This window comes from Dermochelys coriacea, chromosome 15 (assembly GCF_009764565.3).
Source record: "Dermochelys coriacea isolate rDerCor1 chromosome 15, rDerCor1.pri.v4, whole genome shotgun sequence".
NCBI lineage: Eukaryota > Metazoa > Chordata > Testudines > Dermochelyidae > Dermochelys > Dermochelys coriacea.
The window spans coordinates 28,556,362-28,569,593 of NC_050082.1; the positions used below are offsets into that span (position 1 = coordinate 28,556,362).

The 13,232-nt window shown below is 48.1% G+C and overlaps 1 protein-coding gene across 1 annotated transcript; it reads left to right on the forward strand.

The window, feature by feature from the left end:
* Nucleotides 1-1,140: 1,140 nt before the first annotated feature.
* ISCU (iron-sulfur cluster assembly enzyme) lies at nucleotides 1,141-6,312 on the forward strand. Its single transcript, XM_038374015.1, has 5 exons — nucleotides 1,141-1,328; nucleotides 2,828-2,941; nucleotides 3,801-3,911; nucleotides 4,686-4,764; nucleotides 5,771-6,312. The coding sequence occupies exons 1-5, from the start codon at nucleotides 1,224-1,226 to the stop codon at nucleotides 5,866-5,868; spliced, it is 507 nt and encodes a 168-aa protein (XP_038229943.1). The 5' UTR covers nucleotides 1,141-1,223; the 3' UTR covers nucleotides 5,869-6,312.
* Nucleotides 6,313-13,232: the final 6,920 nt, after the last annotated feature.

Consider the following 13,232-nt stretch of genomic DNA (forward strand, 5'->3'; position numbering starts at 1 on the left):
AAGTAACGATCAAAACAGACCAACAAGCGAGCTACTGCATTTAGCTTTCTGATGCATCCGAAAAAAGAAAAGGAGTACCCGTGGCACCTTAGAGACTAACAAATTTATTAGAGCCTAAGCTTTCGTGAGCTACAGCTCACTTCATCGGATGCATCCGATGTAGCTCACGAAAGCTTATGCTCTAATAAATTTGTTAGTCTCTAAGGTGCCACAAGTCCTCCTTTTCTTTTTGCGAATAGACTAACACGGCTGCTACTCTGAAAGCTTTCTGATAGTGAATCATCACTAGCTAGGTGTCAAACTGCAACCCTTTAAAGCAAATTCAGGGGGGACAAATGCAGGCTTGGGATAAACAGCATGAGAGGCAATCCTCTGTCGGGCAGTTGTTAGGGTGAGTCCTGTAGAGGGTTCTGAACATGAGGACAGAGACTTTGAATTGAGCTCCGAAGTAATCCGGGAGGCAGTGCCAAAAACAGGTACCGGATAAATGTTAGCATTTGTACCAACTGGAGCTTTTGCAGGGTTTGTGGCTTCAGTCCTAAATATAGTCCTCTATCCACCAAATACATCCCTAATTTACATGCATCTAGGGTGACCAGTCAGCAAGTGTGAAAAATCGGGACAGGGGGTGGAGGGTCATAGGCACCTACATAAGACAAAGCCCTCCAACATCGGGACTGTCCCTATAAAATCAGGACATCTGGTCTCCCTACATGCATCGCTCTTTGGTGGACTGAGGCTATAGTGCATTGCAGTAGTAATCAAGCCTGGAGGGCACAAAGGGATAACTCGCAGGTGGAAGTGGGGGTTTTGAAGACGGTGGCTAGGTGGGTACAGCGCTGTCAGCGGGGGAACCCTGCGGAGCCCTCGGTTTGTGCCCGGATTTACCTCTTGCGGGCTTTGGGGTGGGTCGCGCACGGCTCGAACCTAGCCCCGGGCAATGCACAGAACCCCCCCGCGGGGCAGCCAGGCCCCGAGCAGCCGTGGAGGGGCCACGTCCCAGGCTCCGGGCTGCAAACGCCGGCGCCGCGCAGCACCACAAGGCGGCGCCGCAGGGCGGGGCCCGGGCCCGGGCTGCGCCCTCGGGGCATGCCTGTGCGCGCGCCTCGCGAGGGGGCGGCGCCAGTGCACGTGTTCGGTCACGTGGGGCGGGGCGTGACGTAACGCTCGCCTAACAGTGCGCGGGCTTGCGGGGGTATCTCGCGCTGTCCCGTGACGAGAAGATGGCGGCGCTGTGGGCGGCGAGGGGCCGGGCTGCTACCGCCGCTGCGCTGCTGAGACCCGGGCCCGTGGGGCTGGCGGGCCCCACCGCGGGGTATCACAAGAAGGTCGGTGGGAGCAGCAGCGGGGGGGAGGAGGAAGGGGCTGGGGGAGGGGGGAGCAGCAGCGGGGGGGGGAGGAGGAAGGGGCTGGGGGAGGGGGGAGCAGCAGCGGGGGGGGAGGAGGAAGGGGCTGGGGGAGGGGGGAGCAGCAGCGGGGGGGGGAGGAGGAAGGGGCTGGGGGAGGGGGGAGCAGCAGCGGGGGGGGGAGGAGGAAGGGGCTGGGGCAGGGGGAGCAGCAGCGGGGGGGAGGAGGAAGGGGCTGGGGGAGGGGGGAGCGGCAGCGGGGGGGGGAGGAGGAAGGGGCTGGGGGAGGGGGGAGCGGCAGCGGGGGGGGAGGAGGAAGGGGCTGGGGGAGGGGGGAGCGGCAGCGGGGGGGGAGGAGGAAGGGGCTGGGGGAGGGGGGAGCGGCAGCGGGGGGGGAGGAGGAAGGGGCTGGGGGAGGGGGGAGCGGCAGCGGTGGTGGGGGGAGGAGGAAGGGGCTGGGGAGGGGGGAGCGGCAGCGGTGGTGGGGGGAGGAGGAAGGGGCTGGGGGAGGGGGGAGCGGCAGCGGTGGTGGGGGGAGGAGGAAGGGGCTGGGGGAGGGGGGAGCGGCAGCGGTGGTGGGGGGAGGAGGAAGGGGCTGGGGGAGGGGGGAGCGGCAGCGGTGGTGGGGGAGGAGGAAGGGGCTGGGGGAGGGGGGAGCGGCAGCGGTGGTGGGGGAGGAGGAAGGGGCTGGGGGAGGGGGGAGCGGCAGCGGTGGTGGGGGGAGGAGGAAGGGGCTGGGGGAGGGGGGAGCGGCAGCGGTGGTGGGGGGGAGGAGGAAGGGGCTGGGGGAGCGGCAGCGGTGGTGGGGGGAGGAGGAAGGGGCTGGGGGAGCGGCAGCGGTGGTGGGGGGAGGAGGAAGGGGCTGGGGGAGCGGCAGCGGTGGTGGGGGGAGGAGGAAGGGGCTGGGGGAGCGGCAGCGGTGGTGGGGGGAGGAGGAAGGGGCTGGGGAGGGGGGAGCGGCAGCGGTGGTGGGGGGAGGAGGAAGGGGCTGGGGGAGGGGGGAGCGGCAGCGGTGGTGGGGGGAGGAGGAAGGGGCTGGGGGAGGGGGGAGCGGCAGCGGTGGTGGGGGGAGGAGGAAGGGGTTGGGGGAGGGGGAGCGGCAGCGGTGGTGGGGGGAGGAAGGGGCTGGGGCAGGGGGAGCAGCAGCGGGGGGGGAGGAGGAAGGGGCTGGAGCAGGGGGAGCGGCAGCGGTGGTGGGGGGAGGAGGAAGGGGCTGGGATCCTGGGATTTGTATGGGGACCATGGTGTGGGAGACTAAGGGGTCTGGCTTTTGGGGGACAAGGATGCTTATGAACCCCCCATGCACTGGCTGAGAGCCCCTGTCCTTGAGCATGGGTCAGCTGTGGGGGTTATCAGCCGCATGTCTTGTCATGCGCTGGGCTTTGACTGATGCATGTTTTAAACCACACCGGCTGTATGAGCACTTTCCCAGCTGGGGACCCCAGACACCATAAGTCATTGCAGATAAAATTCCCTTGTAGGTGGTGGATCACTATGAGAATCCTAGAAACGTGGGCTCTCTTGATAAGAGTGCAACGAACGTTGGCACTGGATTAGTGGGTGCTCCTGCCTGTGGAGATGTGATGAAACTACAGGTGAGCTTTCACATACATAATGATGTCCTGCTTATTTCCGTTTGGCTAAAAAAAAATGCTAATTTTGTTATCTAGTGACTTGAAGTTAAGCTGTATATATTTATAGCTCCAGTCACAGAGAGAATTCTAGTATAATTAATATTATGGATTGACCACACTGATTATGTTGACAATCATAAGTTGTTTGCAAGAAAGAATAGCTGATGAGATAAAGTAACATTACAAAATGGAAAGCTATGGAATATGAGCTTTAGTCTTAAATGGAAGTCACCTAAACATGACTCTTCTGTCAGAGAATTCTTATCTAATGGTATTACAAGTGGTACCTTATGCTAAAGAGAGGTTTCTGTTTTGTTTATGCATCTGATGGCACTTTGTGAATGTTCACTGTTTCCCATATATTGTCGTTTTTCCCCATTGTTGTTTTTGTGGGTTCTTCACACAACATAAGGCAGGGGGAAAAAATTAAAAAAGGAAAATCTTCTGGTAAAACCAAAGAATAAAAGAAGGGTTCAGGGGTAGGTGTCAGACCTGCAGACTGCTTTTAAATCGCCTTTTGCAACTAAGTACATTTTAAGTGGATTATGTTATCTGAAGACTACCAGTAATGGCAGGCTTAAACCATTAGTAAAATGACTTCCTATTTCTAGAACTAAAATGTAAATGTTTTACAACATTCCTTGCCTCAGTCATAGGCCCTACCTATCCTGCTTCACTGGACAGAAATGAGAAGGGAATCTTGCCCCTGACTTCTATGTGACTAGGCTCAAATTAAACAGTTATCCAGTTGAGTCCTCTTCAGTGTTATGAATACAAGAATGTGATATAAACGGAACTGACGTCATTGAAACTCTTGCAGGTTGAAGTGGATAAAAATGGAAAAATTATTGATGCAAGATTCAAAACATTTGGCTGTGGATCAGCAATTGCCTCAAGCTCATTGGCCACAGAATGGATTAAAGGAAAAACGGTAAAACTGACTTCACATCTATGAAAGAGCATATTACACAGGAGCTGGCAGCAGTCTCTAGAGGTTGCTATTAATGCTACACCACCCATTATCAGAAACCATATGTGGAACAGTAGTCTGAAAAGCATAGTATGGAGTTTACACTTAGTGTGAATTTTTTTTCTAGAATGAGGGAGATTAAGTTCCATTTCTGGAAAGGTAGATCTATCTTGGGTAGCTTGATGATTTTCAGAATGGCTATGGCTTACATTTATGTATATTCTCTTCCGCACAAGCACCATGACTTCTTCCAACAAATAAGAAGCTCTTGTGAGATTGTTTAGGTTTCTACCTATCCTTTTCCCATCAGTCTAAAACATCAAGTTGTCAGTCGTATACACACAGTGCTGTACAGATGTAAATGCACAAACTGCCAATATAGGTTCCTTCTAGGGTCACATCCTAGAACACTATGTGCATTGACCTCTGTCATCTGCGACTGTTCATTTGAAAACCTTTTTCCTAAATCTGGTATTTTGGGATGGAAGGAGAATGGGAAAGATGTTGACAGGAGTGGTTGTGTCAAAATTTGTTATACACAATCCTTTAATATACTTTTGCACTATCATGGAGTATAACGAAATAATTCTTCCTAAATTTCTCTGAACCCCCATCCTGAAGACTAGTCCTCAAAACACCCCTTTCACATATCTGTGGGGTATGTACACTACCTCAGATGGCTGGGTGTTTGGTGACAAGCAGTCAATATTATATTAACAGGTTTATAAATTTCAGGTTGATGAAGCCTTGAAGATCAGAAATACTGATATTGCTAAAGAACTTTGCCTTCCTCCAGTTAAGCTACACTGTTCTAGTAAGTCACAAGTTAAATACAGGTTGTTTAAACACTGAACTATTCTAAAAATTAAAATCTGTTGTCTGACACAGTCCGGAAACATGGTACAACTTACTGCAATTTGACTCTAGCTCTTATTATTGAGGTTTCTAGGTATTTGCAGAGGACTTACATGGGTGCATCAGGATGTACATAGTGTTACCTCTCTTTTGAGTCTACCATAAGTTCTCCCAAGTCAAGTGCCCAGTTCTAATCTCTTTTTAAAGGTGACCTGCAAAAGAAACAAATCAGGGTTTGGCTGCTTTAGGACGTTCCATGAAGGCCTAGAAGACATTCTGCTTTTATTTTTACGTTAGAAACCAGCTCTTTCATCTAGAGGAGTCTCTGGTGACTAGAGAACTAGTGAAGAGCCAAAATTGAAACCTGAGCATTTAATCAGAAGGAGTCTTGTCTGACCAGTTTTTCCTTTCTCCAAAATATTAGTCATGGACTAGAAAGATTCAGTACCCCTTCCCCCTCAATGTAAGTGTAAGTTCAGAAACAAATGACAACCAGAGTTGACATTGCTTTGCCATACCAGCATCAGAAGAAAAGGTGGCATGGGCTCTGTTTTAAAAAAAACTCCTTTGTTGGCTCCCTTGAAGGAAACATAACACAGATTAAGGATGTTGAATGAGATACATGTGCAGTTGGTTGGCAACTGGGGGAGAGAGGAGTGTCTGTCTAAAACTTCAGTTTAATTCCTCAGAAAATGAAGAACATTTCCTTAACTAGGGAATAGTGCAGGCAGGAGCCAGGGCAAGCTTTGCTGTAGAAACACTTCTCATGTATCTCAGTTGTGACCTGCAAGAAGATCTAGCCTTCTCTATTGTACTAGTGTCCCTGCTGTATAGTCTTAGTGTATCTGATGCAGTGTCTCCCTTTCCCCACCCCAAGTTTTTTTTTTAAGAAAGTGGATATTTCCCCACAACACCCCCTTATTTACAAACAGGTTTCAAAGTGCTTGTTCTCTTTTGCTTTTCAGTGCTAGCTGAAGATGCAATCAAGGCTGCTCTGGCAGATTACAAGTTGAAACAGAATCCTAAGAAAGAAGAGCCAGAGAAGAAAGCAGCCAAAGCCTAAAACTGTGTGAGACTGTAAAGCTTGCTCTCATTCCACTTAAATTTACAGTGCAATTAGTTGAGATGAGAACCAGTGCAGTAGTAAATGAAGCTGTAAGATACGCACATAAGAGACGCACAATGTTTTACTGTTCCACGTGTATTAAGCCACCATTGTGGTGCTCTAATTACTGGAATTTTGAGCTTATTTCAGCAGAGATGACTTCATATTTAAGTATACAGGTGAGGGAGACAGAGTTCTGAGTGTGACAGTTGAGTTTTCAGCAATGAAAATCCTGGAATTTCAAATGTTGGAAGGGCTAAAATGCATAGACTAAATGTATAGTTTTGCTTAAAGTTTTGTACAGAGATGGGTTATATTGGAAAGTGTTTTGCCTTGATCTAAATGTTTAATATACTATGTACAGCATATGCAATAAAACTGATCTGCAATTTCCTGTATAAACAGTTTGACAATTCCTGTTGGGTACAGTTGTGTTGGAAGTCCATTTCACTCTGACTCTTTAGGGCATTCATGTGCATCCACCCTGCAGTTCGGGTGCCTAGCACTTCAAAACTTGGGACGTATCTGTTTAAAGGCTACTTTAAAAACACCCCTGTTTCATCCTGTGGCATTTAACAACTGAAAACTAAACTGAAAGAGCAGGTAATGGCCACTAGAAGGCAGTACATTCATAAGCTGTTAGGAATAGGCAGGCCCAATATACTGATTTTTCAGTTCAAGTACCACTTTCACCATCAGCCTATGCAGTAGTTTAAATAAGGGGCACCAAATGTGACAGAGAGGGACCTTTCAACACTAGGTCACATGTAACAGGTAGGGTCTACCAAGTTTCGGTCCCTCCTATTAATGTGGATTCATGTCCGAGTTTGTGAGACATTCTTGTTTGGGATCATAGGGCTGTTGCTTCTAGCCTATAATGTTTCCTGATCTAAATGTAGGGAATAAAAGGAACTCTTCATATAGTTCCCATTTCCTATCATTAAAGTTCTCAAAGGCCTTGATAAAGTCCAATTGAAACTGCCAGGTTTCAGAAACAGGGTACTATAACTGACTTCAAGAAAACACTTAACTATGTAGGTTTCAGAGTAGCAGCTGTGTTAGTCTGTATCCACAAAAAGAAAAGGAGTACTTGTGGCACCTCAAATTTGTTAGTCTCTGAGGTGCCACAATTACTCCTTTTCTTAACTAGGACTTTCATAGCTTCTGACTCACAAGTAGAAAGCTAGCCCCCCTGCCCTTTTGCACCTTCCTTCTTGGATGAAAATCTGATGGAGGAAAAGCAGTCTAGTTTGTAAAGTCTTGACTTTGCTATATATATACACAATGAGTGTCTCCTGCTAGCGTCAGTGGCCAGTACAATGTCCATTTGTGTAAAACTGGCTTGCATGTGGTGAGTTCCTTAATGCTGCCTTTCATACTGGATACAGGAAGGGATCCTCCATTAACTATTTGTTTATTACAGTGGGACCCAGGACCCAATTTTGCTAGGCTCTGTACAAACTTCAGCTTTGCCCCCAAAGTAATGGATGGACAACAAAGGGATATAGTTGGGGGAAACAAGCAAACAGTGAGACAGGAGTGGTCAACGTGATTTGCTGTGGTACCAGTGAGTTGAGGGGTTTATTTTAATATAGGCGTTATGGCTAAGGAGGGAGTTGAAGAATGAAGTACTTGTGTGGAGGTTTACAGAGAGCTATTCCCACACACAAGGGCCAGTATGGAAGAAAGCATGAAGGTGCTTGTTTGGAAAACTTAACAAGTGGGCAATGGGGACAGGAGTTGACATTTTGATAGCAAGTTAGAGAGAGTAGCTGGGAGCAGGAGGGGAGACTATAATAGAGCAAGGGGAGAGCAGTATTCTGAAAGGCTTAGCAATGGGCTGGGAGAATGATCTTATGCAGTGTACGACATATAGCTATATTATATATTCCTTCCCTTCCTGCTGGTAAGTGATCACTCCTTACAGTGTGTATGATAAACCCATTGTTTCATGTTCTCTGTGTGTGCATATAAATCTCCCCACTGTATTTTCCACTGAATGCATCCGATGAAGTGAGCTGTAGCTCACGAAAGCTTATGCTCAAATAAATTTGTTAGTCTGTAAGGTGCCATAAGTCCTCCTTTTCTTTTTGCAAATACAGACTAACACAGCTGCTACTCTGAAACCTAGCTATATTATACAATCTTCACAAAATGGGAACATCTTTCCTCTTCTAAAACAAACGCACTGGCAAAGATGCACTTTTTGATATGCTTTTAACTTGCATGAGATAGCACTGTTCATCTTGTAGGATACCGTAGAGCTTCAGCATATCTAGTCCAGAAACTTATAGAAGGTGCTGTTTCATCACCTGCAAGTCTTCATTTTCAGAGTGATACCTAATTATAGAATTCCTGCTCACTGGTATTAGAGGTCTGCTCATCTAGATCTTGTATTGTTTTAAAACCCCAACTCCTAGAAACCTATTACATAGAAAACAACTACATTAATGTTGCAAAGTAAACCAATCAAAAGATAGGAAATGCCAGAGTTAAAGTTGCCTATAGACTCTTAATTCATCCCCTATAGGCCATACAACCTAATTACATTATCACTCAGGTCCTAGGTAACTCACACTGGACACTCAAAATTAGCAGATACTTTTTACTTCATTCTTTTTGCCTCTGTTCCCCTTCTGTAAAATTCGGACAATGCCCCCTCTTACAGAGTGTTGTGACAATAAATTTGTATTTGCAAAGCACTCAACTACTATAGTGATGAGGCTGTAGGAAAGACCATAAGAAAGTTAGTACTTGTGGCACCTTAAAGACTAACAAATTTATTAGAGCATAAGCTTTCGTGAGCTACAGCTCACTTCATCGGATGCATTTGGTGGAAAAAACAGAGGAGAGATTTATATACACACACACACAGAGAACATGAAACAATGGGTTTATCATACACACTGTAAGGAGAGTGATCACTTAAGATAAGCCATCACCAACAGCAGGGGGGGGAAAGGAGGAAAACCTTTCATGGTGACAAGCAGGTAGGCTAATTCCAGCAGTTAACAAGAATATCAGAGGAACAGTGGGGGGTGGGGTGGGAGGGAGAAATACCATGGGGAAATAGTTTTACTTTGTGTAATGACTCATCCATTCCCAGTCTCTATTCAAGCCTAAGTTAATTGTATCCAGTTTGCAAATTAATTCCAATTCAGCAGTCTCTCGTTGGAGTTTGTTTTTGAAGCTTTTTTGTTGAAGTATAGCCACTCTTAGGTCTGTGATCGAGTGACCAGAGAGATTGAAGTGTTCTCCAACTGGTTTTTGAATGTTATAATTCTTGACGTCTGATTTGTGTCCATTCATTCTTTTACGTAGAGACTGTCCAGTTTGGCCAATGTACATGGCAGAGGGGCATTGCTGGCACATGATGGCATATATCACATTGGTAGATGCGCAGGTGAACGAGCCTTTGATAGTGTGGCTGATGTGATTAGGCCCTATGATGGTATCCCCTGAATAGATATGTGGACAGAGTTGGCAACGGGCTTTGTTGCAAGGATAGGTTCCTGGGTTAGTGGTTCTGTTGTGTGGTGTGTGGTTGCTGGTGAGTATTTGCTTCAGATTGGGGGGCTGTCTGTAAGCAAGGACTGGTCTGTCTCCCAAGATCTGAGAGAGCGATGGCTCGTCCTTCAGGATAGGTTGTAGATCCTTGATGATGCGTTGGAGGGGTTTTAGTTGGGGGCTGAAGGTGATGGCTAGTGGCGTTCTGTTGTTTTCTTTGTTGGGCCTGTCCTGTAGTAGGTGACTTCTGGGTACTCTTCTGGCTCTGTCAATCTGTTTCTTCACTTCAGCAGGTGGGTACTGTAGTTGTAGGAATGCATGATAGAGATCTTGTAGGTGTTTGTCTCTGTCTGAGGGGTTGGAGCAAATGCGGTTATATCGTAGCGCTTGGCTGTAGACAATGGATCGAGTGGTATGATCTGGATGAAAGCTAGAGGCATGTAGGTAGGAATAGCGGTCAGTAGGTTTCCGATATAGGGTGGTGTTTATGTGACCATCGCTTATTAGCACCGTAGTGTCCAGGAAGTGGATCTCTTGTGTGGACTGGTCCAGGCTGAGGTTGATGGTGGGATGGAAATTGTTGAAATCATGGTGGAATTCCTCAAGAGCTTCTTTTCCATGGGTCCAGATGATGAAGATGTCATCAATGTAGCGCAAGTAGAGTAGGGGCATTAGGGAACGAGAGCTGAGGAAGCGTTGTTCTAAGTCAGCCATAAAAATGTTGGCATACTGTGGGGCCATGCGGGTACCCATCGCAGTGCCGCTGATTTGAAGGTATACATTGTCACCAAATGTGAAATAGTTATGGGTCAGGACAAAGTCACAAAGTTCTGCCACCAGGTTAGCCGTGACAGTATCGGGGATACTGTTCCTGACGGCTTGTAGTCCATCTTTGTGTGGAATGTTGGTGTAGAGGCTTCTACATCCATAGTGGCTAGGATGGTGTTTTTAGGAAGATCACCAATGGACTGTAGTTTCCTCAGGAAATCGGTGGTGTCTCGAAGATAGCTGGGAGTGCTGGTAACGAAGGGCCTGAGGAGGGAGTCTACATAGCCAGACAATCCTGCTGTCAGGGTGCCAATGCCTGAGATGATGGGGCGTCCAGGATTTCCAGGTTTATGGATCTTGGGTAGCAGATAGAATACCCCAGGTCCTGGCTCCAGGGGTGTGTCTGTGCGGATTTGTTCTTGTGCTTTTTCAGGGAGTTTCTTGAGCAAATGTTGTAGTTTCTTTTGGTAACTCTCAGTGGGATCAGAGGGTAATGGCTTGTAGAAAGTGGTGTTGGAGAGCTGCCTAGTAGCCTCTTGTTCATACTCTGACCTATTCATGATGACGACAGCACCTCCTTTGTCAGCCTTTTTGATTATGATGTCAGAGTTGTTTCTGAGGCTGTGGATGGCACTGTGTTCTGCATGGCTGAGGTTATGGGGTAAGCGATGCTGCTTTTCCACAATTTCAGCTCGTGCACGTCGGCGGAAGCAGTCTATGTAGAAATCCAGGCTGCTGTTTCGACCTTCAGGAGGAGTCCACCTAGAATCCTTCTTTTTGTAGTGTTGGCAGGAAGGTCTCTGTGGGTTAATATGTTGGTCAGAGGTGTGTTGGAAATATTCTTTGAGTCTGAGACGTCGAAAATAGGATTCTCTCTGGTCACTCGATCACAGACCTAAGAGTGGCTATACTTCAACAAAAAAGCTTCAAAAACAAACTCCAACGAGAGACTGCTGAATTGGAATTAATTTGCAAACTGGATACAATTAACTTAGGCTTGAATAGAGACTGGGAATGGATGAGTCATTACACAAAGTAAAACTATTTCCCCATGGTATTTCTCCCTCCCACCCCACCCCCCACTGTTCCTCTGATATTCTTGTTAACTGCTGGAATTAGCCTACCTGCTTGTCACCATGAAAGGTTTTCCTCCTTTCCCCCCCCTGCTGTTGGTGATGGCTTATCTTAAGTGATCACTCTCCTTACAGTGTGTATGATAAACCCATTGTTTCATGTTCTCTGTGTGTGTGTGTATATAAATCTCTCCTCTGTTTTTTTCCACCAAATGCATCCGATGAAGTGAGCTGTAGCTCACGAAAGCTTATGCTCTAATAAATTTGTTAGTCTTTAAGGTGCCACAAGTACTCCTTTTCTTTTTGCGAATACAGACTAACACGGCTGCTACTCTGAAACATAAGAAAGTTGATTCTCTCTTCAGAGCAGGGTGGGAACAGTGAGCAGTAAGTAAAGCATGAGGCCACACCCTGACCAACAAAATATGGAATAGATGCTCATTAAGTGAGCACCATCCATCCCATGCACTGAATGAGGCAAGGGGCTTGTAGGGGAAAAAAAGTCTGATCCTGTAGTAAAATGTATCATCATGCATCAGCACCAGGAGGCTAAATTAAGGTTGCAGAGGCTCTGCAGCAGCCCACCTGGTTGGGAGCTTGGGAATGGGGACTCCCAGGCTTCTCAGCAGCTATGTGGTGGGCTGCTGGTTACCCAGGGCTCTCCCACCTGATGGGGAAGTGGGCAGACCAGTTCCCCAGCTGCCTCCCTCTGCAGTCTGCCCTGCACCCTGGGCCGACAGATGGGGCCGTGAAACTGGCCAGCCCAGCCCTGGGCTCTCGGGTTTGCTGGCTGGCTGTTCACATGGCACCTGACATTTTTCCAGAAATGTCCTTTGGGTTTGTTTATTAGTTTTTTTAAAAAGTTTCCTTCCCTCAGAAAACGTTGAGTTTCCAACTTTTCATTTAGATTTAGAAATGCAAAATTTTTCACAGGAAGGAAGTTCTGGTTCCCTCCCACCTTAAAAAGGCAAATTAAAAACACAATAATTCCTTGTTTGGTGGGGCCTTGTCTTATGAGTTTTGAGTACTGGAAGGTGGTGTTACTCCATCTGCTTTGTAAGCCTGTGTTAGGGGGGGAACAATATGTTTGTCTATAGCAGTGGTTCCCAAACTTTAACAGCCTGCTAACCCCTTTCACTAAATTGTGAAATCTCATGAACTCCCTCCTAAAAATGAATATTTCCAGGGATTTAAGTTTAAATTCACTCCGCACTCCATGGGGCTCCTGCTGCTGGACCCCATTGACCGCTCCGGTCAAGTGAGCTCGGGCTGCAGATCCCGCTGACTGTCTAGGCTCAGGCTGCCAGCCCCAATTGTCCAGCCCCGCTCTCCCTGGGGCTTGGGCTGCCCGCCCCGGGCAGAGTGCTGGGGTTTGGGCGGGCGGCTCCCCCGCTGATGGTAGGGCTCAGGCTGCCAGCCCCAATCACCCTGCCCCGCTCTCCCTGGAGCTCAGGCTGTCTGCCATGCAACCAGGTCCCACCTGCTGCCTCTAATGCCCGGGGTCCTCTGGCCGTCGTTAGTGAATTTTTTCTGGCAAACCCCAGTTTGGGAACCACTGGTCTACAGGCAGCATTACATCAAGAAAAAAGTGGGCTTTAGTATCACATATTACACATCCCCTCCTTTCCATTTGAAGGGAGCGGGGCACTGGGCCATTCCTTCTCCGGTCTAATGCAGAATAAGGTGCTGGCCCATTAGTCCTGCAGGGACTGAGGCTTTTCACGGGGGAAAACAGGAGAGAAAGCCGCTTAGAGGGAGGGTGGGGGGAGGACACTAGGAGGCAAGAGCCACCCAACCCACCCCAGCTCCAGTCGGCTGCTGTTGACTAGGTCAGAGCCTGCACCACTGGTCCTGCCCACATGAGGGAGGCATGTGGGGGCTCCACACCGAGCCCACCCATGGCTCCGGCATGGGAGGGGTGGCCTGCCTCTGCTAGCCTGTGAGTGATGCTGGAACAATTTTTATAGGGTGCTG

Coding starts and splice junctions, on each gene's coding strand:
- ISCU (XM_038374015.1), top strand. CDS start 1,224: ATGGCGGCGCTGTGGGCGGCGAGGGGCCGGGCTGCTACCGCCGCTGCG. Junction 2,942..3,800: donor GAGATGTGATGAAACTACAG/GTGAGCTTTCAC, acceptor AAACTCTTGCAG/GTTGAAGTGGATAAAAATGG. Junction 4,765..5,770: donor AGTTAAGCTACACTGTTCTA/GTAAGTCACAAG, acceptor TTTGCTTTTCAG/TGCTAGCTGAAGATGCAATC.